Source organism: Equus asinus, chromosome 5 (genome assembly GCF_041296235.1).
Source record: "Equus asinus isolate D_3611 breed Donkey chromosome 5, EquAss-T2T_v2, whole genome shotgun sequence".
In the NCBI taxonomy this organism is placed as follows: Eukaryota; Metazoa; Chordata; class Mammalia; order Perissodactyla; family Equidae; genus Equus; species Equus asinus.
In genome coordinates this window covers 98,695,081-98,721,354 of record NC_091794.1, presented here as the reverse complement: position 1 = coordinate 98,721,354, position 26,274 = coordinate 98,695,081, and the positions used below count along the sequence as shown (strand labels likewise).

Sequence of the window (26,274 nt, the reverse complement as noted above, 5' to 3'; positions counted from 1 at the left end):
TGCCAACCTCCCCCCAACCTGCCCTCGCCAGGTCTGCACCTACCTCCAGCTTCTGCTTGGTGTCAGCCCCCAGCAGGTCACGGATGTCTTCGTTGTAGATCTCCAGGTAGGAGGCCCGGACCAGGAACTTGGTATTCTCCGCGCACTGCAGGGAGCGGACAGAGAGAGCAAAGACACAGTGCCTGCCGCCAGACGTGCCCCTGCGACCTGAGCCTCTGCAGCCACGACATCATGGCAGGAGGGGGGACGTCAAGGGGAGAGGCGTCCCCAGCCCCGTCTGCCTGGCAAGCTCTCCCCTCCTTGCAGCTCTGCGGGCCCTCGGGCTTCTCACAGCTGCTTCTCACTAGTTCTCATACTGCTTTGGTCTAATGCTCTCTCTATAAACCTCACGGCAAAGGAAACGGGAGAGGCCTCCCCATTATTCAGGTAGAGAAACTGAGGCCACAGTTAAGGCCCGACCCAAGCTCTGGCCCTGGGCTGATGCCTGGCAGCTCTGCCTGTTGCCAGATACTCCTGGGGGTCACCAAAATGAGTCCCGGGAGCGGGTACAGGGGGCTCTGCAGCTGACCAGGGCCCTAGACCCGCTCTGCCCTTTCCCAGATGCAGGGATCTCTGCACATTGCCACGAATGTCACCAGGGCAATTCTCCCCTGCAGCCTGGACACCGGGATAACCAGTCCTGGCCTGGCCCATAAGGGCTCCAACTCTTGGCTTCTCTATCTCGAAAATGGGGATAATAGCCACCTCCTGGGTCAGGGCGGGGGTTCAGTGGGATAATTATGCAAAGGGCTTTGCAACTGCTTAATAGAAACAGAAGTATGATTGTTACAACCGCTTCTCAGGGCCAACGCTCTGGGTCATCGTATCCATGTGAAATGCTAAATGAAATGTTAAAATCAAAAAATGGCAGGAGAAAAACACGGAACCAGTAGGTAGAATTTCTCAGTTTTAAGTTCTTCTCCCATCACCTTTTCAGAAATCAGAGCCAGCCTCTGCTCCCCCATGCCAAGTCAAGGCTGGCTCTGATTGCATCCTACAGTCGATGCCACGGGTCAGAGGTGCTCTGGGGCCATTTGTGGCAACGCTCGGGGAGCCGCCAGCCCAGAACACCAGCCCTGCCCCCTCCCTCCACGAGACCCATACCTGGACGCTCTCGAAAATGTGCTCGAAGGCCCTGGGGATGACCCCTCTCTGGGAAGGCGGGTCCGGCAGGCCCTGCATGGTGAAGGACTTCCCGCTGCCCGTCTGGCCATAGGCAAAGATGGTGCCATTGTAGCCCTCAGTGACGCCCTGCGTGGCAGGACAAGAACCCTGTCTCAGCTGGCCGAGCCCAGCCAGGCTGAGGGCCAGGCCCAGGTCTGTGGGGCTGCCTTCTAACTCACAGACTCAGGGCCCCTCCCTGGGTCTCCCACCACAATGGTACTGGGCTGTGTAGAGATGAATAAGGCACAGCTCTGTCCTCAAGGAGCTCACTGCCTGGTGGGTAGGCCACTGTCCCCGGGTGTGGTTAAGAGCTTGTGCTGTGGGGCCTGGCCACCTGGGTTCATATGCAGTCTCCGCTCTTACTGAGCGTGTGCCAATGAATTGGTGTTACCTAGGCTCATGGAGCCTCAGTTTCCCCATCTGTAATAAAGGATTAGAAAAGCAGCTCCTCTAAGGCTGTTGAGGTCTACCCAAGAATTACCTGCATTAGCACATGAAGTGCTGGCAAAGAGACGTGCTCATTCAATGTGCCCGGGATGTGGATTCTCATAGAAGGCGAGTGGCAGTTATGTAATGAGAGCAGGTCAGGCAACAGGCAACGAGAGGGAGTGCAAACAGGGGAAAAGAGAACGAACAGTGTGCGAAGAACCAGGCGAAGCTTCCTGGCAGGTGGGAGTAGAACCGGGGGAGTAGAAAGGGTGGCTTGGATTTTGACAGGTGACAGGAAGAGGAAGGCGTTCCAGGCTGAGGGGACAGCTTGATGCAGAGAGGTGAGGGGCTATGAGCAGGGGGAGCTGGGACGGGGATGGAAGATGAGGCTGGAAGGAAGACAGGAGGCAAACTGAGTCATTCTTCATGCACCGATGCGCTCATTCCACAGATACTGACTCTTCTCGGTGCCTGCACTGAGCTCGGCTGGGACAGAGCAATGAACAAGGCGGACACCCCAGTCCCTGCCCTCACACAGCTCAGGAACTCACAAATTCTAGAACTTAGTATGGGGGAGGAGGAATCCTGTATCAGAACGTGGGCCCAGAGAACTGCTCCCAGGCCCCGAGGGCCCACACGGCATCTACGCCCAGTTCCACTGCAAAGACCCATCCTGCAGACCAACAGGGGGCTCAGGCTCCCCAGGGACTGCTGGGGAAGGAGACCACAGCTCCTCTGAGGGACAGGTCTCATTTTTATGGGCAGAACTGGACAAGCACCTGTCCCCTGTCCAAGGAAACCCTGACCACTGTGTGGGTTCCTGCAGCTCATCAGAGGGCGGGGGCCACACACAGGGATGGGCCCCGTCATTGGGCAGGGGCAGTGGCAGACCGATCACCCAACCCGTAGCCTCCACAGCAGGGGTACACGAAGCCCAGGAACATCATGGTGCCGCTCCAGGAGCACCAATGTCACCCAGACCTGGAGAAGGGGTTCTATACTAAAATTAATACAGCTGTACTGTCCAGGAGGGCAGCCCCTAGCTGCAGTAGAAAGGTGCCTGGTCATTTATGATAAAAACTCTGAACAAAATGGGCATAGAAGGAAACTACCTCAACATAATAAAGGCCATATATGACAAACCCATAGCCAACATCATACTCAATGGGCAAAAACTGAACCCCATCCCCCTGAAAACAGGAACGAGACAAGGATGCCCTCTATCACCACTCTTATTTAACATAGTACTGGAGGTCTTGGCCAGAGCAATCAGGCAAGAAAAAGGAATAAAAGGAATCCAAATAGGGAGGGAAGAAGTGAAACTCTCGCTGTTTGCAGACGACATGATCTTATATATAGAAAAACCCAAAGAATCCATTGGAAAACTCTTAGAAGTAATCAACAACTAGAGCAAAGTTGCAGGGTACAAAATCAATTTGCATAACTCAATAGCATTTCTATATTCCGACAACGAACTAACAGAAAAAGAACTCAAAAACACAATACCATTCACAATCACAACAAAAAGAATAAAATACCTTGGGGTAAATTTAACTAAGGAAGTGAAGGACCTATGTAATGAAAATTACAAGGCCTTTCTGAGAGAATTGGATGACGACATAAGGAGATACAAGGACATTCCATGTACATGGATTGGAAGAATAAACATAGTTAAAATGTCCGTTCTACCTAAAGCAATCTACAGATTCAACGCCATCCCAATCAGAATCCCAATGACATTCTTTACAGAATTAGAACAAAGAATCCTCAAATTCATATGGGGCAACAAAAGACCCCGAATTTCTAAAGCAATCCTGAGAAAAAAGAACAAAACGGGAGGCATCACAATCCCTGACTTCAAAACATACTACAAAGCTACAGTAATCAAAACAGCATGGTACTGGTACAAAAACAGGTGCACAGATCAATGGAACAGAATTGAAAGCCCAGAAATAAAACCACACATCTATGGACAGCTTATCTTTGACAAAGGAGCTGAGGGCCTACAATGGAGGAAAGAAAGTCTTTTCAACAAATGGTGCTGGGAAAACTGGAAAGCCACATGTAAAAGAATGAAAATTGACCATTCTTTTTCACCATTCACCAAAATAAACTCAAAATGGATCAAAGACCTAAAGGTGACACCTGAAACCATAAGGCTTCTGGAAGAAAACGTAGGCAGTACACTCTTTGACATCAGTATTAAAAGGATCTTTTCGGACACCATGCCTTCTCAGAGAAGGGAAACAATAGAAAGAATAAACAAATGGGACCTCATCAGATTAAAGAGCTTCTTCAAGGCAAATGAAAACAGGATTGAAACAAAAAAACAACCCACTAACTGGGAAAAAATATTTGCAAGTCATATATCTGACAAAGGCTTAATATCCTTAATATATAAAGAACTCTCGCAACTCAATCACAAAACATCAAACAACCCAATCAAAAAATGGGCTGGAGACATGAACAGACATTTCTCCAAAGAAGATATACGGATGGCCAATAGGCACATGAAAAGATGCTCATCATCGCTGATCATCAGGGAAATGCAAATCAAAACTACACTAAGATATCACCTCACACCCATTAGAATGACAAAAATATCTAAAACTAATAGCAACAAATGTTGGAGAGGTTGCGGAGAAAAAGGAACCCTCATACACTGCTGGTGGGAATGCAAACTGGTACAGCCACTATGGAAAACAGTATGGAGATTCCTCAAAAAACTAAAAATAGAACTACCATACGATCCAGCCATCCCACTACTGGGTATTTATCCAAAGAGCGTGAAGTCAGCAATCCCAAAAGTCCTGTGCACCCCAATGTTTATTGCAGCACTGTTTACAATAGCCAAGACGTGGAAGCAACCTAAGTGCCCATCAACAGACGAATGGATAAAGAAGATGTGGTACATATATACAATGGAATACTACTCAGCTGTGAAACAGAACAAAATCATTCCATTTGCAATAACATGGATGGACCTTGAGAGAATTATGTTAAGTGAAATAAGCCAGCAAGAGAAAGATAATCTGTGTATGACTCCACTCATATGAGGAATTTAAAACTATGGACCAAGAACAGTTTAGTGGATACCAGGGGAAAGGTGGGGTGGGGGGTGGGCACAAAGGGTGAAGTGGTGCACCTACAACATGACTGACAAACATTAATGTACAATTGAAATTTCACAAGATTGTAACCTATCAATAACTCAATAAAAAAAAAAAATGGGCTGGCGACATGAACAGACATTTCTCCAAAGAAGATATACGGATGGCCAATAGACACATGAAAATATGCTCATCATCGCTGATCATCAGGGAAATGCAAATCAAAACTACACTAAGATATCACCTTACACCCATTAGAATGACAAAAATATCTAAAACTAATAGTAACAAATGTTGGAGAGGTTGTGGACAAAAAGGAACCCTCATACACTGCTGGTGGGAATGCAAACTGGTGCAGCCACTATGGAAAACAGTATGGAGATTCCTCAAAAAATTAAAAATAGAACTGCCATACGATCCAGCTATCCCACTACTGTGTATTTATCCAAAGAGCCTGAAGTCAGCAATCCCAAAAGTCCTGTGCGCCCCAATGTTTATTGCAGCACTGTTTATAATAGCCAAGACGTGGCAGCAACCTAAGCGCCCATCAACAGACGAATGGATAAAGAAGATGTGGTACATATATACAATGGAATACTACTCAGCTGCGAAACAGAACAAAATCATTCCATTTGCAATAACATGGATGGACCTTGAGGGAATTATGTTGAGTGAAATAAGCCAGCGAGAGAAGGATAATCTGTGTATGACTCCACTCATATGAGGAATTTAAAATTATGGACTAAGAACAGTTTAGTGGACACCAGGGGAAAGGTGGGGTGGGGGGTGGGCACAAAGGGTGAAGTGGTGCACCTGCAACACGAATGACAAACATTAACGTACAACTGAAATTTCACAAGATTGTAACCTAACAACTCAATAAAAAAAAAAAAAAATGTGCCTGGTGCGGCTGAGGAACTGAATTTATTTTATCTTATTTTAATTGATTTATATTTAAAAACTGAAGTGATATAAAATATTTTCCACTAAACACAATTTTATTTTTTGTGTTTCATTTCATTTTAACCGTTACCACTTTAGCATCTGAAGATTCATGCCGAGTGTAAAATAGATACCAGATTTCAGACTTCATATGAAGAATGTAAAATAGCTCATTAATAGTTATTATATAATGATAATATCTATTATTGTTATGTTTTATTGAAATGATAATGATTTGGAAGTATTGGGTTAAATAAAATGTAGGATTAAAATTAAGTTCCCGGGGCTGGCCTGGTGGCGCAGTGGTTAAGTGCGCACATTCTGCTTCAGCGGCCCGGGGTTCACAGGTTTGAGTCCCAGGTGTGGACCTAGCACTGCTCATCAAGCCATGCTGTGGTAGGCGTCCCACGTATAAAGTGGAGGAAAATGGGCACAGATGTTAGCTCAGGGCCAGTCTTCCTCAGCAAAAAGAGGAGGATTGGCAGCAGCTAGCTCAAGGCTAATCTTCCTAAGAAAAAAAAAAAAATAAAGAAAATTAAGCTCCCTTGTTTCCTTTCGCTTTTTAAAATGTGGCTACTACAAAACTTCAAATTATGTATGTGGCTCATGTTATATTTGTATTAGAAAGCATTGCTCTCGAGCTGTGCGGTCCAATATGGGAGCCACCGGCCACAGGTGGTTACTTAAATGTAACTTGATTAAAATTGCAATTCAGTTCCTCCATAGCAACAACCTCATTTCAAGTGCTCACTTGCCACATACGGCCAGTGGCACCTACCTGGACAGCCCAGATACAGAACCTGTCCATTACTGCCGAAAGTTCTATAGGACAGTCCTGTTCTGGAGTTAAGGAAAAACAACTTTACACACATTTTGGGAATCTGCCCTTAACTCGTTCCGAGACACTCCAGACCTCAGCTTCCCCATCAGGAATGATGACCCCAGGTCACACCACCACAGAGCCTGGTGAAGATCAAATGCTATGCGCTGGTCTCCACCTGGAAGGCCCTTTCCTCCACCTTCTTGCCTGGCCAACTCCTTTCATCCTTCAGGCCTCAGCTTAGACCTCACCACTTCCAGGAAGCCCTCCCTGCCTGCCCTCTCTTCCCATCCCCTCCAAGCCCAGGTGTGCTAGCCTTCCCTATGCTGCTGAAGTCCCCAGGGCTTCTCCTCCCGCTCATCACCCTGGATCAGAGCTATCAGCTCAGCTGCTCCTCCACCTGACCATGAGCTCGCGGAGCGCAGCGCTCCCCAAGCCTGGGATGGGGCCTGGGATGGAGAGGCTGTTTGTTAGCTGAATGAACGAATGAGAAAGAAGGTATGTCACGCTGAGTTTGAGGCGCCGCGGGCTGTCCAGGGGGCCGACGGAGTCCCAAGTGCTGGGGGAACCTGGGGCAGACGGGAGAGCTGGAGCAGAGCTCTGATGTAGTCACTGTGTCCTCAGTGTCTCCTCCTCTGGGCTGGGCTTCCTGGGGACCCTGACAAGGGAGGCCTCTCCTGGGTTACTTCCGGGATGAAGAGGGAACTGAGTGCCCCCGGCAACAAGCAAGGCTGAGGCCCAAAGGAGGCAAGGCCAAGGAGGCAGGCCACACCGGGATCTTCAACTCTCTGAGGGGCTGACCCTGCTGGAGGGAGCAGAGGGGCTCTTTGGGGCCCCAGGGACAGAGCCCAGGAGGTGGCCGAAAGCTTCAGGGAGGCTGACCCTGACTCACCGTGCAGAACGGTCTTCTTGGAGCCAAGAAGCAAAGGTGGAACGGGCTGCTTTGGGAAGAGTGAGCTCCTGCCATTGGCTGGCCATTTAAGGACCCCAGGGGCCGGGGGGGGGGGGGGGGGGGGGGGGGGGAGGGGGGGGGCGGGGAGCGGTGCAGGGAGGTGTGAACAGATGATCCCTCAGGTCCCTTCCAGCCTGGGAATGCGGGATGGCAGAAGGACAGCCTGGCCAACCCCAGACGCTGGGACCATCCCCCGGGGGGGGGGCTACCCTCATGCCCTGGGCGTCATCTCTGGTCAGGCCCCAGCCACTGGGGAGCTCTGGGCTTCAGAACACTTCAGCCCTCTCAAGGGCTCTGACTGACTCTTGGCAGAAGAGATGGGACAGCCAAAGGAGGTGATCTCGGGGACGTGAGCTGGCCAGAGCCTCAGGCATCCCTGTGCAGCTTCAAGCGAGGGAGGGCGTATGCAGCATTTCCCAAACTTTTCCTTCTTTCCTCGAAAAACCTGTGACATCTCACTTAATGAGCTATTCGCTGAGCAGTTGGGGAGACGGTAGAACGGAAGCCCTTGGCCAGGAGACCCGGCGCAGCTCCAGCCCCACCTCTGCCAGAAACTCACTGTGGGAGCTTGGCCCGTTTCCTCCCTCTGGGCCTCAGTCTCGCCATCTGTGAAACCTGAGTGCCGTCCCTGCTGTGAAGCCCCAAGGAGCCACCTAGTGTGACAGCGCTCTAGAAAGCAAAAGCCCTACAGAGTGAGAAACAGCCGTTGGCTCCTTGTCCCTCCGCGCTGAGGAGGAAGACGATGGCACCTTACACCAAAGGTAAAGGTTTGCCGCTCCTCCCAGACAGAGGCCAGGCCTTCTCTCTGCAGACGCGGGGAGCCAGCCACGTCTTTTCCCCACACGGGCTGGTAGCGGTGGGAAACCCGACGGAGGAGGAGGCAGAGGCGGGAGGGAGGGAAAGCAGAGGGGTGGCCTGGGAGGAGGAGGCTGGGGAAGAGGCCGAGCTGTCAGAGAAATCCTGAGGCTCTCGGCCGAGGCTGGAGGGCAAGTGGTCTGGGGGCTGGAGTCCTCGTGGGAAACGGGCTGGAAGGGATGGGGCTGAGCACCGGCCTTGGCACTGGGGACAGCGCACACCCGGAGGCGACACTGCGGGCGGGCTCCAGCTGGCTCCTGCCTGGACGAAAGTCTTCAGATCAACCTGCAGGTGTCCACCTGCACCCCTCGAAGGGCCTCCGCGCCCGGCGAGAGGCAGTGCCGTCCGTTCCGGTGGCCCCAAGCCCTGGCCCGGGGCCGGCCTGGCGGGCGCCCTCACCTCCACCAGCGGGTAGGCGATCTCGTTGTAGATCTGCTCGGTGAAGTGGTCCATGGAGTAGGCGCCGTCGAAGGTGAACTGCTTGGGGGGCTCGTCGGCGGCGCCCGGGTTCTGGATGAAGCACTGGCCGCGCGCCGCGTCCACCGTCACCACGGGCTGGCAGCTCAGCTCCCGCTCCCGCTGGTTCATGGGGCGGCAGCGCACCACCACCTTCACCGCCTCCGAGGCCATGGCGCGCGGCGGGGACGCGCGACCCCGGCCGGGGGCCTCGGGAGGAGGGGGGAGCGGCGGGGAGTCGCAGGACCCGGGCCGGGGCCGCCGCCTGTCCCCGCGCGCGGGCTCGCCCGTCCCTGTGGCCCGGCCCGGGCGGGGAAGGGGGGATCCGCGCTGCAGGCGCCGCCGCAGGACCCGCGCCCCGAGCGCCCGGCCGCCGCCGCAGCACGCACGCGCCGAGGCGTTCGCGGTTGCTGGGCAACCCCCGTGGCGTCACAGCCGCGGTCCTGGGGACGTCGGCGCGGTGGTCGCTCCCGCCGCGGGGAGCATCCATCCCCTGGCTGGAGGCCGGCCCGCGAGGGCTGCCCGCGGGGAGGCCCCGCGCTGGTTTCGCAGGAGCGTCTGCCTGCTCCGTGCCAGGCGCTCCACATCCTTTCTCTTCTCTAATCCTCACGCCGGTTCAGAGAGGTTAAGCAACTTGCCCGAGGTTGCCCAGCTAAGACAAGGAGGCCGGGCTTGACTCCACCTCGGAGATGGCTACAAGAGGATGGGCCTCACGAGGGGGTTAGAGACCTACCGAGAAAGGCAACATGGACCTTGCTGCCCTTTATCCACACCCCTGTATTGCCTCAGGGGAAGGCTGCTCCAGAGCCTGTCACAGCCCCCAGGACAGAACACAGCTTCCTTCTAATGCCACCCCTCGTTTTTTCTAAGACTCAAGATTAACAAAACAAAACAAAACAAAACAAACTGCGAAAGCCAAAGGCTTTTGCCTGGAGAGGCTCCTGGCCTCTCTCTCCTGGCTCAGCACAAGCCCCTCCAGCCACAATAGCAGCTGTCACGCCTCCTCTGGGCCCCCTCTGCACAGAAACTGTCAGCTATGCTCCAGCACTATGACAGGCCCTGGGAGACACCCCAATCCCTGCCCTCCGGGAGCCCATAGTCTCTGGGGGGCAGACTGACCTTGGAAACAAATATCCCACAGACAAAAATCCCATCAATGAAACAGTAATTGCAAACTAAAGAACTAGTTCTATAGAACATAGACCAATGATACCACCCAGACCTGGGCGGGCACGAGCGGTCAGGGCAGGCTTCCTGAGAGCGACAGGAACTGTGAGACAGTAGGCTTGAGGAGTCAACCAAGCAAAGGGAGGGGAGGAAGCCAAGGAGACCTGTCCAGGCTGTGCAAAGGTCCTGTAGCCTGTTGCAGAAGCAGAAGGAAAGCCTGAGTTGCCAGAACATAAGGACTTGAGTTGTTTTCCCATAGGAAACACCCACTGAAGGTTTTCAGCAGGAGGGACAGGATTTGAATAAATCTACCTATCTGATTCCTTCTGGACCTTCTGAGCCCCTGAGGACAGGACCTCCGTCTGGTTCGCCATGGGCACCAGGTATGTTTGGCAAACAAAAACAAAGCAGGCCAGCTGGACCAGGACCTCCCTTTCAGAGACAAAGTCTGCCCAGACAATCGGAAGACACACATTTTATTTGTTTCAAGTACACGCAGTAAGGAGAGCTGCGCTCCCCGGGTGGTGCTGGTTGGAACAAAGAGGAAGCGGTGATCTATAATTAAGACACTGAGGCGTTTGCACACATGGGTCAAAAACCTTGTCCTATTTGTACCACGTGATCAGTAAGTGCTGTGTGAAGGAATGTTAAAGTGCTTTGGGAACATTCCTGACGCCCCATCCACATGGGTCATTTGTGCAACAAAACACATCCCTCATACGATGAGCTCCGGCCTCCGCCTGGGCCGGTTCCCAGGGCGTCTCCAGACCTGTGCTCCCGGTCCCACATCAACAAACCCCTCTCCTGGCGGCCTCCCCCAGGGACCAGGGCTGTGCCCAGGGAGGAGACAGGTTTTAGTAGAAATGGCCATAAAATGAGTCCTGGCTCCCACTCACATTCAGTATAAAATCAGGGCTGAGGGTCCAGGGAAAAGACCCCCAGGGGACTGCTTCCTCCTACCCCTGTGACGAGAGTGACAAGGTCCCTAGTCAAGACCACTTCCTGGGCAGGGGGCCCCAGCTCCCCAGGATCCACCTTCTTTCTCTTCTGTGGGGCTGCCCTCTTCCTTCCAGGAGCCAGAAGTCTGACTTTCAAGGCGCCGAACAGGCACAGCCCACTCACGGATAGGGAGGGGCAGCCCCAGATGCGCCAGGAGGCCTGGGCCTCAGGAAGAGGAGTCCGTTCAGTGAACTTGCTCCCCAGCTCTAGTCGGTAGATTCAAGTCAGCCTGTCAAGTTTACCTATAAAGGGGGACGCCTGATCTCTCGGTCACTGCAGGGCCACTGCATTAGACGAGAATTGTCTTCCCAGACCCCCAGGCCCCCCACTGCCCACTGAGGTCAAGCCCCTTCTGGCAGGGCCTCCATCAGTTCTGTCTTTGGAAGGTTTGCTCTGACCCCATCCGCAATGGGGCTGGCCTAGTGAAGTGGCCCCTGACAGCCATGGCCAGTGCCATATTAAGGAAAATGCCACCGTCGGGGGGCTTCCCAGACAGCCACTAAACGCAGTCTGGCCTGCAGGACAAGGGGGCAGGGCCTCCCTGTGGCTCACTGCTGGCCCCTCCCATTCAAACGGCCAAGGAAAGGAGCCTGGGTGCGTGCGCATCCTGGTGGGTCTCAGGGGCTTGGGGACGGGGATGGCACCAGGACATGCGCTCCGAGCAAGCAGGGATCACAACCCTGTGGTTCTGAGTGAAGACAAACCCACCTTCCCAAGCAACGCATGAGATTCTGCACTCTGCTGCTCCACGTCCACCTGCACACAGTGGCCACCTGCATGTGGGCTTTGGGTGGCATGGCTCTCCGTCCACCCTGCCCTTTCTGCGGCCTCTGAACCCTGGTCCCTCAGAACTCACAGGAAGACTCCTTTACCCCCAGAAGACACGAGAAAGGCTGGGCTCTGTCTGTCTGCCCGGATGTGGCCACAAGCCCCGCTGTGTCATCTCTGCTTGCTCCCGGGGAGAGGGCGGCTCCCCCCAGGCCTCTACCCAAAGTGAGCACTTGCTCCGGGCTCCCCAAACACCTCTCCCAAACGAGTCGGGAGCTCTCTGAGGACTCCCAGGCAGGGCCCCAGGCCTGGCCCCGGCTGCACCTCCATCGTGAACGTACCTGCTGGCCCACGTCAGAGAGCTCCCCTCCTAGGAGCCAAGTGAATCCCAGAGATGACAAGCATCCAGAGTCACCCAGCAAGTTCACAGAAGCCTGGAGCTCCAGCTGCCCCTCCGGCAACCCCAACAGGTCCCAGGCCCTGCGAGAAGCCATTGGCAATCCCCAATCTCAGGGCTCCCCCCCACGGGTGGTGTAGTGATGGAAGACTGGTCCAAGGGGCAGAGTGACTGGATGGAACAGGTGACCAGCGGGGTGGAAGGACAGAGTGGCCTGCTGAGGCCCGGCAGCCAGGGCGAGGCAGGGCCGTTGGCGTGGGGCCCAGCCTCTTAGCCCAGGCCCTGCAGTTCTGCCTCCGACTTGGCGTGGCCCAGGGGCCGGAGTGTCCGGGGAGGCCTGCCCTCGGGCCCGCAGTCCTGCTCCTCGTAGCTGGGGTTCAGGCGACCCATGTCCAGGGCGCAGAAGAGGCTGCGCTCAGTGCCCGCGTGGTGCTCCACCAAGGCCTCCAGGCTGGGGAACTCGGCTGGCAGGTGCTGGGGGGGAAGGGCCTTCAGCTCCCGTCCCCTTCCCCACAGCGCACCGGGGTACCACCACCCCGGCCCACGGGTCCCGCCCCACCTTGGAGAGGAGGGAATCTGAGCTGAGAGGTCCCCGTCCTGCTCACAGCACGGTCACCCACCATCTCCTCCCTTCTCCCCTCCCAGCAGGGTCAGGACTGAGACGCTCGGCAGCCAAGGAAGGGCGCACATGTAAGAAGCCCTGGCTGCCCTCCCTGGACACCTGCCGTCGGGCCGCCACTCCACACCTGAGACTCAGGGGCTGTACGAGCTGGGGCAAGCCCTACCCTCTCTGACTCAGTTTCCTCCTCTGCTAAAGGATGCGTTAGGGTGTGGGAAAGGCAGACTTTTAAAAGCCGGGATTCCTACAGAAACGTGAGGCATGACCCCAGCCCCAGACTCTACTAGACACACCCCTCCCAAAGCGCCATGAGGCGAGCGGCCCTAGGGCGGAGCCCGCGGGTAGAGGTGGGGCCGGGGGGCGGGGAGGCGGGGCGGCAGGGCCAAGGACAAGGAGCTGGATGGAGAGTCAAATGAAGGGCGGGGCCGGAGCCGACGGGGACGGGGACGGAGAGGCGGGCTCGGGAGCGCGCGGTGAGAAGGGGCGCGGCAGGGCGCCGGCTGCCCGCACCCACCTCCACGCAGAAGCGGCCCACGTGGTTCCGGAAGACCTGGTGGGGCACCACGCCGCACTGCGTCCGCACCGACAGGCACCACTGGCCGCTGGCGCCCGGCTCGGGCCACAGCAGGAAGGCCCCCAGCACGTCTCTCCGCAGCAGGGCGAGGGCACTGGGCCTGGGAGCGGAGGGGAGGGGATGAAGGCAGGACCCCTGGGCGCACGCAGCCTCCCGTCTCCCCTGGGCAAGGGCACACAGCCCACAGCACGGGAAACAGGCGCCTGTCCGGAGACGCCTTGGACGAGGAAAGCTCTGAGACTTCCTTTCTGAAAGGTTTCTAAGGGTCCTTAATTGTTCACAAGACCAAGACCCAATCAGGAGAGAGCTTGAAGGAGCTGACATCTAGCCAGCCGTCCCCTGCGACAGGCCAGGTGCGCAGGGATCTAGCTGGATTACAGGTTTGAACCTCTGTAGAAAACTGAGGCCAGGGCAGTGAAGTCCCTGGCCTGGGGTCGCCGAGGTCAGGAGCACTGTGCCCTTGTGCCCGTGTCAGGGCCCTGGGGGAGCCCACGGCCTATTTCTCTGTCCGCCCCAAGCGGCTGGGCACCCGCCAGGCCCCTCCTACCTGGAGATGCCAGCAAAGGTCCAGATGTTCTCCGTCAGGCTGCCATCGCTCTCCACCAGGCACGAGGGGCCACCGGGACCCCGGGGCCACGCCTCCCATGCGGCAGGAACTGTGGAGACCACCGATGACCCCTCCACTATGGAGGGGTCAGAGAAAGGCCAGGCCCCCTGCTCAGCCCGCCTCACCCCCACAGGCCCCATCACCCCATGCTTGTCTCTTCACCAAGCCACCACCCCCAGCCCGGGAGGCACACATCCAGCCCCTCAAAAATACACCTCCACACACAGGCACACCCCATGCACACCCAGCCCCCAGTTAAGGCACATGGCAGCTATACAGTCACCTGTGCCAGCCCCAGGCACACAGCCCTGGATGCACATCCACACACAGGCATCTGCTGGGAGACACAGGCACAGCCGTGCAGAAAGGGACGCCAGGCCACCCTGTCTGACTCACACAGGTGCAGACAGACACTCACGCAGGCATGCATGGGGCAGGGCGTCCGGGTACTCACAGGCCTCCCGCGCCGACAGCTGCAGCTGGCTCTCGTAGGTGCAGCCGCGGTAGGCCCCGGAGCGCAGCACCTTGCTGCGAATGGCCTTCTTGCGCACCAGCGTCGGGGAGCAGTAGGGGTTCCCCAGGCGGGTGTGGCGGGCACCCCCACGCCCTTCCAACTCTGCCAGCTCCTTCTAGGGCACCAAGAGGGGCCCACAGGGCAGGCAGACTCAGGCTCAGCCGGGTCAGGTCACGCAGAGCCCCCTCCCCTGAAATCCAGCACCCCCCACAGGACCCCTAAACCCTCACCCAGTTCCCTTGTTCACTGCCCGCTCCCTGGCTGGGGGGCTGCATACCCCACTGCCCACGGGCCCCTCTGCTGGCAGCCGCCGGAAGGAGACCAGTGCATGAACATTCTGTGACAGCTGATCACGGCCGAAGGGTTCCCGCACAAGGCCAGGGGGGCCCCCAGGGCTCGACAGTGGCTTCAGGGGCGCGTCCCCTGCAGGCCCCAGGCAGGGCTCAGTCTGCGCCCGATCCTCAGGGTGCTGCAAGAGGTAAGCGAGCTGGAAGGAGCGGCAGAGCAGCAGGTGCAGGATCTGGACCTGGGGAGGGGGCGGGCTGGGCTCAGTTGGGCGAATCTTCCTGGGGAACCTTCAGGCATCAACCGACTCATGGTCGGTGCATGCAGGCCCCCGGCTTGGGGTGCTCTTCCCCATTCTGGCCAGGAAAACGCCGACTTATCCCTCAAAAGCTCACCACCATGCAGCCTCCCATACCAGCTTCCTTTATTCATTTAACAAATACTGAGCGTCTCCTTTATTCCAGGACCACGCTTGGAGCTGGGAATCCACGGGCTAAATGCTCTCCCACCCCTCGGTTTACCGCCCGCTCCCTGCGCACTGGGCAGTGCCCTCTCAGAGGAGTGGCTAAGAGCCCAGGCCGTGGACGCAGAGAACCGGGGATCCAATCCTGGCTCTGTCAGTTAGGAGCTGCCATGTGACCCTGGGTAGAGCCTGGCACCTCTGTGCCTCAGTTTCCTCATCCTCAGCCCCCTGTGCTCCTTCAGTGAAATGGAGCACAGAAAACCCCCAGCAGAGGCCCAGCACATTCCACCTGCCACACACATCATCCAGCCCCAATACGCTGGAACCGTGAGTTCCAGGAGATCCAGGGCCACATCTCAGCCACCTGTCACTCCAGCAGCCAGCACAGGGCTCAATGTACCGGGGTGACGGCAAATGCTTGCTGGATGGAATGAAACCCAGCCTCTGCTTGCCAGATTGGCTGCCAACGCTCCGTTGTTCACAGCGTCATCCTGGCTTTGACTTCCAGGATCTACCTGCCTACCCGCTTGTCCCACAGGACCAAGCACCAGAACAGTTCGAGACCTGGAGCCAGCCTCTGCTCTCAAAGAACGGCAGTGATCGTAATTAGGGACAGACCGATGATAGAGTGTGGTTTACGTCACAGGACCGCAGAAGGAGGGGGGGTCTAAAAGACTCAAGGGGGGCCTCACAGACACGCAGGCTGAGCCTGGAAGGGCAAGCTGGGATCTGTCAGGATGAGAAAACGAAGGGGATTCCAGGTAGAACAGTGTGAGCAGAGGCCTGGCAGGATGAGCCTCCAATTTCTAAACGCATGGCCTGGTCCCTACCTTCCAGCCCTGGGGAATGCTGAGCCCACTGATTTGCTGTGGTGGAGTGCTCAGTGGGCAGAGCCACAGAAGGAGCCCGTGTGGTGAGGGGTGCATGGTTGGAGGCGGCTCGGGCCGATGTGGCTGAGCCCTCCCAGGCCTCGGGCCCTGGAACCCACGCTGATGCACAGCACACCCCCCACTCCAGCCAACGTGGCGGTCCCCCTGCCCTGGGTCCCAGATACCTCTCCAGGCTGGCTGCCCACAAAGAGGTGGCAGAAGAGCTTGCTGGCCGGGCTCCGGGGGTTTCGGGCCATGAAGGCAAACTGGCAGTCAGCTGGGCACCAGGTGGAGTAGAGTATGCGCCTCAGGGCGTGCGCCATCAGGAGCACCTGGGCAGGCAGCGGGCAGGACGGCCTCCATCAGACCCGCCACCTGGCCTGCAGCTGCCACCCCAGTGCGTGCCAGCCCTGCGGGCCCCACACACCTGCTGGCAGGCCTCCTGGGTCTGCTCTCCAGCCTGCGTGCCCAGCTTAGGGCCCACCCGGCTCCTGGGGTGAAGAACTCTTCCCTCCTTCCAGGTCTGCCCAAACCCCACTTCAAATCAGAACCCCCCTTCTCCCCGAAGCCTCGGGGCTTGGATCCCTTGCTCCCCGCCGCCACCGAGCTGCTGGTTGGGATGGTCACGCCATGTTATGGCACTAGGGGCAGCGCATTCACGGCCTGCTCAGTCGCAGGGAAAGGCGCGGCAGCAGGCCCTGGGGGGCACGCCTGGTCTCTGGAGTCAGATGACCCAGGTTCGAGTCCCGGCTCTGCCACTCACTCTCGGGTGGCTTGGGCAGGTGAGTACAGCCCTCTGAGCCCTCTCATGATAAATGTCAAGTGGGGACCGAACCCCTCTGATAGGGCTGTTGGTGGGGCTTCATGAGCCTCATGCAAAGGGCACAGGACCCGACCCCGGAGCCCCTGTGATGCACAGCTCTGGGACACCTTCGCGCCACGGCCCAGAGTTGTGCAGTGTGAGTTGTACACAGTACAGAATACAGAGTCGTACAGTTAGTGGTCAACAAACACTGACTTGCCCCAGGAGGAGGAGGAGGGGCATCCAAGCGGGGGCTCCCAACCGGCCCCCAGCCTGCGTCTGGCCCCCATTCCACAGTCATAAGGGGCTGGCCACAGCCCTCGGGCCACCGCTGCGCAGGCCGACAAAGAGGCTGGGACCTGCAAGACCTCACGGGGCTGGATGGTCCTGAGCTTGCCCTGGGGGGAGCCCTTGGAGAGAGAATGCCCAAAGGTCCAGAGCGGGCTGGGAAGCCGGGGTGGCTCAAGGGGCAGCGCAGGGCCCGGGGAGAGGCGAGTGCATCCAGAAGGAGCAGGACACCTGTCCCATCCAGGCCTCGCCGGCACCCACACAGGCTCCTACCTCACCCTCCCCGCTGTAGATCTTGAGGCCCTGAAGGCTGAATTTCAGGATGACGGCCCGGCGGCGGGGACAGTCCTGGGAGGGAGAGAGTTGGTGGGCGCAGGCATTACCTCCCGGGCCCTGCCCAGCCTCAGTACCAGTCACCACAGGCTGGTCAGCTAAGCCCACCCTGCCTGCCAGGACAGTGGACCCCCAGGAGCCGGGGAAGTGGGGATGGCAGACCACCTCCCAGCCAGAGCCATAGCTGGCCATCCCCCACATCTCACACCTGTGGCTTCTACTTGCGGGCACAGGTCACGACTGCCCAAGGGAAGGGGTCCCTGGGTATAAGGGACACGGTTCCAGCAACCTAGGTGTGGTCCTGACTGGGCCCACCTCTCAGAACGGCTTTGGTGCTGCCCCTCCCTGGGCCTCACTTGCTCCATCTCTATGACTGGGGGTGGGATGGATCAGATGGTCTCAGGGGCCATTCCCAGCCCGACATTGCAAGGCTGCGATCCCCACGGGGGAAGTCCCCTCCCAGCTCCCCAGCCCCGCTACCTTCAGTGCCCAGAGCTGCTGTTGCACCAGCCACACGCTCTCCTGGGTGTCCAGGTCGTCCACGGGGAAGGACCCCACATACTGCTTGGGGGTGGGGTGGGGGAGGGACGGTGGCAGGGGAGTCAGGCCCTTGGCTCCTGATCTCCGGCCTCCAAATTCCCCCTCAAACACACACTCTGCTCTGTCAGGTCAGTGTGGACAGTGACAGAGCACTGGACTCGGAGTCCAGGCTCTGCTACTTTCCCAGGAGGTGACCTTGGTCAAGCCACTCAGCCCCTCTGAGGCCCCATCTCCTCGGCTGTGCACACATACACATTCCAGAGGCTGGGGCAGGGAGGGAAGACAGGAAATAGATCCTTGACACACAGCTCCTCCCCACCCCCAAGGCTGCCACTGTCACCACCCACCAGAGCACATCCCACGAGGCAGCCCCACCCACCTGTGCAAACCTGGTGATGCACCTGGGCCGGTGAGGGGCAGGGCCACAGTCGGAGGCCCTCCGGCCCCCTGCCCCAGCCTTCTGCATGGCCCCCAGGGTACTCAGCTTCAAGTTCCCCGGTCGGGGGGAAGGCTGCAAAGGGGAGGGGGCAAAGTGGGTTCCAGGCGGTAGAGCCACAGTGCTCCCCATCAGAGGCCGGTGCGCCCCCTCATCCGACAAATTCTTACTGAGCACTTGCTGTGTGCCAGGCAATGTCCTGGGCACTGGGGACACGGGGACACCCAGCCCTGAATAAAATGACAAACGCCCTGCCTACGCTCACGGAGCCAACATTCTTGTCGGGGAGAAAGACACTACACTAAATGATAAGCTATGGAATATGCTGGATGGTGATAAAGCGGAGATGAGGATGTGGAACGCGGGGTTGGGGGGTGACAGCAGCCAGGAGGGCGTCACTGAGGACTGAAGTCTGGGGAGAGGACTGAAGGAGGGGGTGTGGCAGTCCACGCCCTGGGTCCTCTGTGCTCTGGGCCTGCCCTGGGCTGGAAGTCGAGGGTATGGACACGTGTCCAGCTTACACAAAGCGCCAGGGGGTGGGGGGCAGCCTGGGAAGGTACTGCCCAAGAGGAAGGGTGTGACAGCAACAAGAACAGAGTCTGCAAAGGCACAGAGGAGCAAAAGCAGCCAGAGCAGCAGGCTGGAGCCAGGCTGAGATCAGCCTTAAATGTCACACCAGGGAATTGAGGCTCTGCCTGTGGGCAGTGGGGAGCCATCGCAGGTTCCAGGGCAGGAGCTCTCTAGTCCCGTGGGGGGGGGGGGGCGGCCCATGAACTGGATGGCTAGAACTGTTTCGCAGGCCCCTGGCTCATTCGGCTCAGCCTGGCTTCCGCCCCTGCCCGAAGCCCCCAGCTGCAACTAGACGCTCACTGATGCTGAGTCAGGAGGGAGGGAGGGTGGACAACTGCCTGGGGGCTGAGGAGTCCTGTGCCCCCACCCAGCCCAGGTTCTGGTCTTTCCTGGGCCCGTCTCCCAGTTCCACTGGTGGAGGAGAGGAGGAAGCTCCCTCACAGACTGTCCTCAAGGGCAGGGAGAGCCCTTCCTCCCAGAGCTCCGGACCACAGCTGGTGCTCAGTGGATGTGGAGTGGATGCATCACAAAGAGGACTGGCTGAATGCCTCTGCCCAAGTCCCCAAGGACGCAGATCCCTCAGTCTTTCCTGGGGCCAACTTAGACCCCCACCCCCGTCCCGCATCCTGGCGGGTTCCGTCTCCCCTGGCTACTTGTAATCATTGCACTTGGGATCAGAGAGATCTGGGTCCAAATCCTGTGTGACTTTGGGCGAGCCACTTCACTTCTCTGAGCCTCCACTTCCTGATCCCAAACCTGGGATAATGTGAGGAGTTGGTGAGAACGGAATGGAGGAGCAGCACGATGTCAGGTACTCTCCCAGCTGATGCTCAACAAATACGGTCTCACGGGGGAGAGGGGACCCCAAAGCCTGCTGTTCAGGAGGGAGCTGGGGGGACGGCGAGGTCGGGCCACTTTCAGTGCCCTCCTTGCACCAGGCCACGCCTGAGAGGAGAGCGCCCAGTCCAGGAGGGCAGGAGGGGAGGTCTGGGGGCCATGATTCCTGCCAGAAGGCTGGTATCAGACAGGTTGCTAGGCAGGAAATGGGTGCGTCCCGGGGGTGCTCCCCCCAGCTTTAGGAGCCCTTGGAGAAGGACGGTTTGTGTGCTTTGGAACTGACACTCTCTGTGCCAAGAGCTCCGGACTGGCCCCTGCCTCTGGCTGCCCACGACCTTCAGCCCAGGCTCCGGCCAGGGGAGAGTCGCCAGCAGCAATCTACCGCTCAGCACGGGAAGAGCCTGAAAATAAAGGCTGCCCCGTCCCCTGGCGCCCTCCTGGCTCTTCCCTCCTGCACCCTCTGCCCTCCTGCTTTTCTGGGCGCTCACACCCCTCTGCTCCTCGGTCCTGATCACTCTTCACATCGTGTCCATCACCTATCATTCATTTTATGTTTAAATAAAGCAAGGTTAGATGTGCAACTGGCACAAAAGCCACGTGGCCCCGGCTCCAGGTATGCAGCTGGGCTTCCAGGGAATCGGCTCTTTGCTTCACACTCACATCACGGGCTGCGCTGCCCGGTACTCGCAGGCGGTGGGGAACAGAGGAGGCAAAGACCAAAAACTAAACGGGCTGGCGAGAGGGAGAGGGGGAAAGAACAGAGGATGAAAAGGCAGCAAGAGAAGTGGGAACCAAGGGCCGTGAGGAGAAGACAAAAGGAGAGCGAGAGGGAGGATGGGAGGAGGGCGAGAGAGGGAGCACATTTCGCATCTGGCCTGTGCTGCTGACACAGCCCCCAGACACCCAGAGTCTGGGATGCGAAGGAGCCACGTGGGTCATCACACATGCACACACTCGCTCGCACACTCGCCCGGACGGCCGTGCCGAGGGCTCGACAGCCTCCTCCCTCCGGACTCAGAGCTGCAGCTCTCCAGGGGGACACCCCAGTGTCTCGGCTGTGGGGTGGGGAGGCCAGGACACAGGCCCTCTAGTGGCCCCCTCACCCACCCTCACCTGATCCTTCCCCATGCCCGGCAAAGGAGAAGTTTCCTCCTTCCCGTACCTCCCTCCCAAGTCGGAGGGGGGCCTCAAGTTGGGGGCTGCCCAGGGGCGCAGGGAGGGCACCAGGCTCACTCTCACCCAGGCAACAGACCTGCTGACCCGTTCCAGGCACAAATGTCCATTTCTCTCTTTGGACCAGACCTGCTTTTCCAAGGTTTTGCACAGAAGCCTGGCTGCGCCAGCACCTTCCTAAGGGGACACATCTGGATGAGGCTGGGGCTCTTCTCTTGCTCCTCTGAGGTTTTCCAGGTGGCCCTGCTTAGAGACAGGGGACTGGATGGGTTGACTCGCCTTGAGGGTCAAGGACAGAGGCCCTTGGCTGCACAGCACCCTAGCTGGGTTGTGTCATAAGGAGGGCCCACATTCACAGCATCGTGGGAGACCACTCAGCCTGGGCTTTGCAAAGGGTGACTGGGGGGCTGAAGTCACTTGCCCAAGGTCACAGAGCACAAGGGGGTAGCTGGGAAGCAAAGCTGGGTCTCTTCCCCTAGGCCACGGCAGGGCCCTTCTGCTCAGACCCCGCTCTCCCAAGTCAGCAGGGCGTCCACCTTTGAGGTTTGGTGGGTCCCAGCCTATCAGCCGCCCAGAACACCCCAGCTGCCAGGGGCTGATCTGATCAGCAAAACAGCCGCTTTCTCTCTCTGACTGCCTCCCGGCCAGGTGGCCCGGGGCTTCCAGAGCCACTCTGCTCACCTGCCTCACCCCCACTGCCTTTGGCTCAGCCACACACAAGAGCCCCCTGCCCCAACCTACCACCTGGTGCTCCCTCCTCCCGCCTGCTCGGGGCCACAGGGTGGGAGGAGACCGAACCCTGCGGCCTGGGGTTCAGACTGTGGATTGTGGGGTCGGACTGTGGGGTGCAGGCAACGCTGGCTGATGCGACCTGGCCAAGTCACCTAACCTCACAGGCTCCATTTCCTCAGCTGTAAAGTGGGGTGATAACAGCAGCTCCCTCCGGGCTGTGCCTCTATCTGTTCCTTCTGAGAATATTTCCGGGCGCCGACTACGTGCCAGGTGAAGAAAACACAGTCCCTGCCCTCACCGAGTGCCCAGGCTGGGCTGGGGGGACGGTACGGGAAGCCAACAGCATTTCAGGGGGCTTAAGCGATCTGGAGGAAGGCACAGCAGGGTGAGGAGGGTATGAGATGTATGTGTATGTTCGTGCGTGCTGGGGGATGCTATCCAGCCCAGGGTGGTCGAGGACGGCCTCTCCAAACAGACGACACTGAGCGGAAAGCGCCGTTTGCAGGATGAAGTGTCGCCGGACCCGCGGACCAGGCCGGCGCCCGGGCGGCACGCAGCGCTCCACCGCGTGGGTCATTAGTCCCGCTATTACTGGAGCCTGGGGAGCGTCCAGGCTTTCAGTGACAGCCCCCGGCCCGGGGCAGAGAACCTCCCCGGACCCACCGAGGGGCGAGCGAGGAAGGACGCTGGCGGAGGGGCGGTGGAGGTGATGGCAGAGGTGACAGACGGTGACGGCGAAGGTGATGGACAGCGACGGAGCGAGCGGACGGAGGTGCTCCTCCCCACCAGATCCCCTCCCTCCTCTCCGCGCCTGGGGACCGAGCCCCGCTCCCGCCGACCCGCCGGCCCCAGCCCCGGCCCGGCTCCCCAGCGCTCACTCACCGCGCCAGCCGAGTCTCGAGTGGCGTCGCTGCAGCTTGGCTTGGCGACCCCCGCGCAGCCGCGCGCGTCTCCGCCCCCGGCCGGCCCGGCGCCAGCCCCGCCCCGCCCCGCCCCCCGCCGCCCCCGCGCCCCCCGCCCCGCTCGCCCCCCACGTGGCCGCGGGAACCAGCGCCCGCGGTCCCCTGGCTGCGGTGCCCGCCTTCGCCCACCAATCGACGCCCCCGGAGCGGCTCCGCTCGGCCGCACCGCCCAATCAGCGGCCGCGAGGGGCTCTGGCTCCGCCTCCGCCGGCTCGCGCCCCGGCGCTCCGCCTTAGAGAGCGAAGGGGCCATCCTCGCCGCCTAGGAAGCATCTTCCCGGGCTGGGGGCGCTGGGTGCCCGGGCCTCGCTGCCAGTTCCCTCCTCCTGGAGAGTCCCTCCCCTCCCGCCCCCTGGCCTGGCTCCAGCAGCTCCTCCTCAGAGAAGCCTTCCCTGACCACCAGTGACTCCTCCACCCCCTGCAGAGCCCTCGCGACTCTTGTTGGTCATCCCACTCCTCTTTGTAGAGTGCAGGCGGCACTGATCAGGAGAAGCCTCCGTCCCCGGTGCGCGGGACAGAGCGTGGCTCGTAGGAGGCATTCCGTGGTGGTTGTCTTGACGAGTGAATGAATGCGCTCAGGACCTGGCCTCTGGGGGAAGCGGGTCAGTCTCACCCTTCCTTCCGTCATCCTCAGAGGGCTGGGCGTGGGGGTGTCGCGCATCCCCGTCTTCATCCTCCTCCCTCCGGGCCCTTCTCGTAGGAGGATTAACTGAGCCTGCGTAGCTCAGGGCCCGCTCTGAGAAGTCTTGGCATGAACGTTATCATTGCGCAGGAGCCTTGACCCTGTCCTTCGGGGAAATCCACTTAGATGGGGGGAAACTGGGGAGCGAAACCAGCCACAGCTCTCAGCTGGAGGGCACTTTTGTTCCCATCAGGCCAACACCTGCAAGTGCCAAAAAATATATCGCAAGCACGATTCAGCCCAACCTTTAGAGTGTACTAAACATGAAATCTGCAGAGAGGAAACACCAGAGCCCGCCTATGTGCTACCCCTCAGACAGGCTAGGACACGGGGCTCAGGTCCTGGAGGGAGACAAGGGCTGCATCCCAGGAGGGAACACCCTGACTGGGTCTGGGGGCCTCAGGGCCCCAGGAGGGGGCAGGTGTGAGCCATGCAGGCCCACTGGGCATTCGTTCCCTTTGTCTCCCGAGAAGGCCTTCCAGAGGCAGCATGAGGAGTAAAGGGTGGCCATTTGGGCACTTCCTCTTACCACATGTGGGGCCTTGGACAAACACCTTAATCCCTTTAATCCTCCAGTGCCTCATCTGTGTTACTAACACCTGACTCACAGGGATGTCAAGATTCCAATGAGCCAGTGTGGACTAAGTACTTGGCACAGTACCTGACCCATAGGAAGTGCCGTGCTCAGTAAATATTAGCTGGAGTTAAACTTTGCTTTTCTTCTTGAGTTTCTTTCCTGTATGATTGAACGGCAAGTGTTTATTGGGTTCCACGTGCCAAGTGCTCCAGGAAACACTTCACTGAGGCCATGTGACAGCCTGAGTCCAGTGATGAGGATGGAGACAGTTTACAAGTTGGTCCTGCTTTCCAAAAATCCCAATTTATGAAACTCAGAGTACACAAAGGATAAAGGGTTAATTCTTGCTAGCCTTCCAAAAAAGTGTGTACATTTTTTTCTTCTTTTTAAAGACTGGCACCTGAGCTAACAACTGTTGCCAATCTTTTTTTTTTTTTTCCTGCATTTTCTCCCCCAACCCCCCCCAGTACATAGTTGTATATTTTTTAGTTGTGGGTCCTTCTAGTTGTGGCATGTGGGACGCCGCCTCACCATGGCCTGATAAGCGGTGCCATGTCCGCGCCCAGGATCCGAACCAGCGAAACCCTGGGCCACTGCAGCGCAGTGCGCGAACTTAACCACTCGACACGGGGCCGGCCCCAGCATGTACATTTTAAATAGAGGACTTGCCAGTTACTAGATTCACAGTCCCCACTTTGAGACTACTCAGAGGAAACAACACAAGCCACAACTGTGTTAACTACTGGCTCTAACAAGCTTCTGACGCAATTAATTCTGATGCGTACCATTTTTAAAATAGTGACAGGAATTTGTTTCAGCTCAAAATGAAAATAGACCAAGGAGTTAAATTCGGATGGTGAAATAGTTAAAACCAAGGGGAGAATTCTGCCCTCTAAATCTTTCTCAGAAGGGGACAGAGGGTCAAGATCTGAGTGGCCGGCACTGCGCTAGGTCCTGGGGCTGGAGATTACAACAAAACACACGAGCCACCACAAAACCAGATCCAGAAAGAGAAATGTGTGAAAGATGCATGTGACGGTGACTCCTGACTCCACAAACACTAAGGATCCCGTTATTGGTCTTCACCCCCACTCAGGAATACAATGTTTCAAAACCAAATGCATTTATACATTTGAAGTTCACTCCTTCATTTTTATTCATGCATTAAAGTAATTAACTGCCTATCTGAGCTATTCGTCAGGTTACCAAATTTGTTGATCTAATTCAACTCAAAGCACAGGCGCTCCAAGCCTCTACCACGCACGTAGACTGCCTAATGCTACATTAGACCTCCAAGCTCAGAGGTTCGCACCAAAGGGAAGAAACTCCAGTGGGTGTCAGCCACGTCCTGGGCAAGCCAACCCAGCTCCACTCAGGACCGTGGCATAAAACAGCCATCACTGCATCCTTCCTTGCCTCAGGTATCTCATCCCACCCTCATGACGACACATCCCAGGGTAGGACTTCAACCATGGGATTATTGACTCACTTTTTCAGGAAGCCCACAGAAGTTACCTATAGTAAGCAGGGGAAGGAATGACAAAAAAGGCAAACTCGGGTGGTGGGGTCATGATTCCTGAACACGTTACGGCGCATGGTATTTCCTGATGAGTCAGTGACAATTACTGAACTACACAGGTGTGAGCTTGCTATCACACTCTCCTTTTCTTTATAATCCCAGAATCTGGTCCTGGAGTTGCCAGCTGACGAATGTGAGTGGGAAGTAACAGCGAATCATTTCGAAGCTGATCTCCAACAATAGGACTGAACACTGGAGCCAAGATGGTGAGCTTGGAATAGGCTCAGCACAGCAGCTCAAACGCGTCTGCTCTGTATAGCACATGCTTCCATGTTTCCTCAGTAGCATCTTCCCACGTTGATACTTTCCGCCTTAAGCACCATTCTTCTGTCCTCTCAGGTATGTCCGCACGGCTGTCCTTGCAACTTATCCCCAATATTGCACCCCCCAAAATGTGGCCTAGAACAGAAATTTTGATAAAATTCTAAGACGTGTTCTAGGCTGAATTCTGCCCCCGTCTCCATTAACAGTTGAAGTCCTAACCCCTAGCGCCCCAGAACGTGACGGCGTCTGGAGACAGGGTCTGTGAAGAGAGAATTAAATTCAAAGGCAGTCATCAGGGTGGGTGCTAATCCAGTAAGACTGATGGCCTTATAAGAAAGGAACTTTGGACACAGACACGTGGAGGGAGGGGATGTGAAGACATAGGGAGACCGCCATCCACTGTGGCTGCCCTTTTCTCTGTAACCCTACTCCCCATCCACAGCCAGCTAAGGTGCCAGGTTTGGCCAGGTG

At 57.5% G+C, this 26,274-nt stretch overlaps 2 protein-coding genes across 19 annotated transcripts in view; both read right to left on the bottom strand.

The window, feature by feature from the left end:
• Positions 1 to 9,163, bottom strand: part of KIF17 (kinesin family member 17) — a 47,258-nt gene extending 38,095 nt beyond the window's left edge. For 8 of the 9 annotated variants that reach the window (XM_044769884.2, XM_044769886.2, XM_044769883.2 and 5 more), the window contains exons 1-3: positions 8,711 to 9,077; positions 1,144 to 1,290; positions 44 to 145 (exon numbers count right to left, since the gene is read on the bottom strand). In XM_044769884.2, coding sequence (XP_044625819.2) covers positions 44 to 145; positions 1,144 to 1,290; positions 8,711 to 8,941 — 480 coding nt within the window. In that variant the 5' untranslated portion in view covers positions 8,942 to 9,077. Of the gene's footprint in view, positions 1 to 43; positions 146 to 1,143; positions 1,291 to 8,710 lie in introns of all 9 variants that reach the window. The other variant, XM_044769882.2, reaches the window with a different exon arrangement.
• A 1,168-nt stretch (positions 9,164 to 10,331) lies between these two features.
• Positions 10,332 to 23,447, bottom strand: SH2D5 (SH2 domain containing 5). 10 transcript variants are annotated; one of them, XM_070510842.1, is made up of 10 exons: positions 23,315 to 23,444; positions 18,372 to 18,503; positions 17,933 to 18,016; positions 17,393 to 17,467; positions 16,215 to 16,361; positions 14,690 to 14,938; positions 14,353 to 14,524; positions 13,839 to 13,974; positions 13,232 to 13,391; positions 10,332 to 12,572 (listed from the first exon to the last, which is right to left on the bottom strand). In XM_070510842.1, exons 1-10 carry the CDS (start codon positions 23,372 to 23,374, stop codon positions 12,369 to 12,371), a joined length of 1,419 nt encoding a protein of 472 aa, XP_070366943.1. In that variant the 5' UTR covers positions 23,375 to 23,444; the 3' UTR covers positions 10,332 to 12,368. The 10 variants fall into 10 exon arrangements, with proteins under 10 accessions (XP_070366943.1, XP_070366945.1, XP_070366941.1 ...); XM_070510840.1 differs by having other exon boundaries at positions 10,334 to 12,572; positions 14,353 to 14,527; positions 23,315 to 23,442; XM_070510847.1 differs by lacking the exon at positions 23,315 to 23,444 and adding an exon at positions 22,623 to 22,718 and having other exon boundaries at positions 10,334 to 12,572; positions 14,353 to 14,527.
• Positions 23,448 to 26,274: the final 2,827 nt, after the last annotated feature.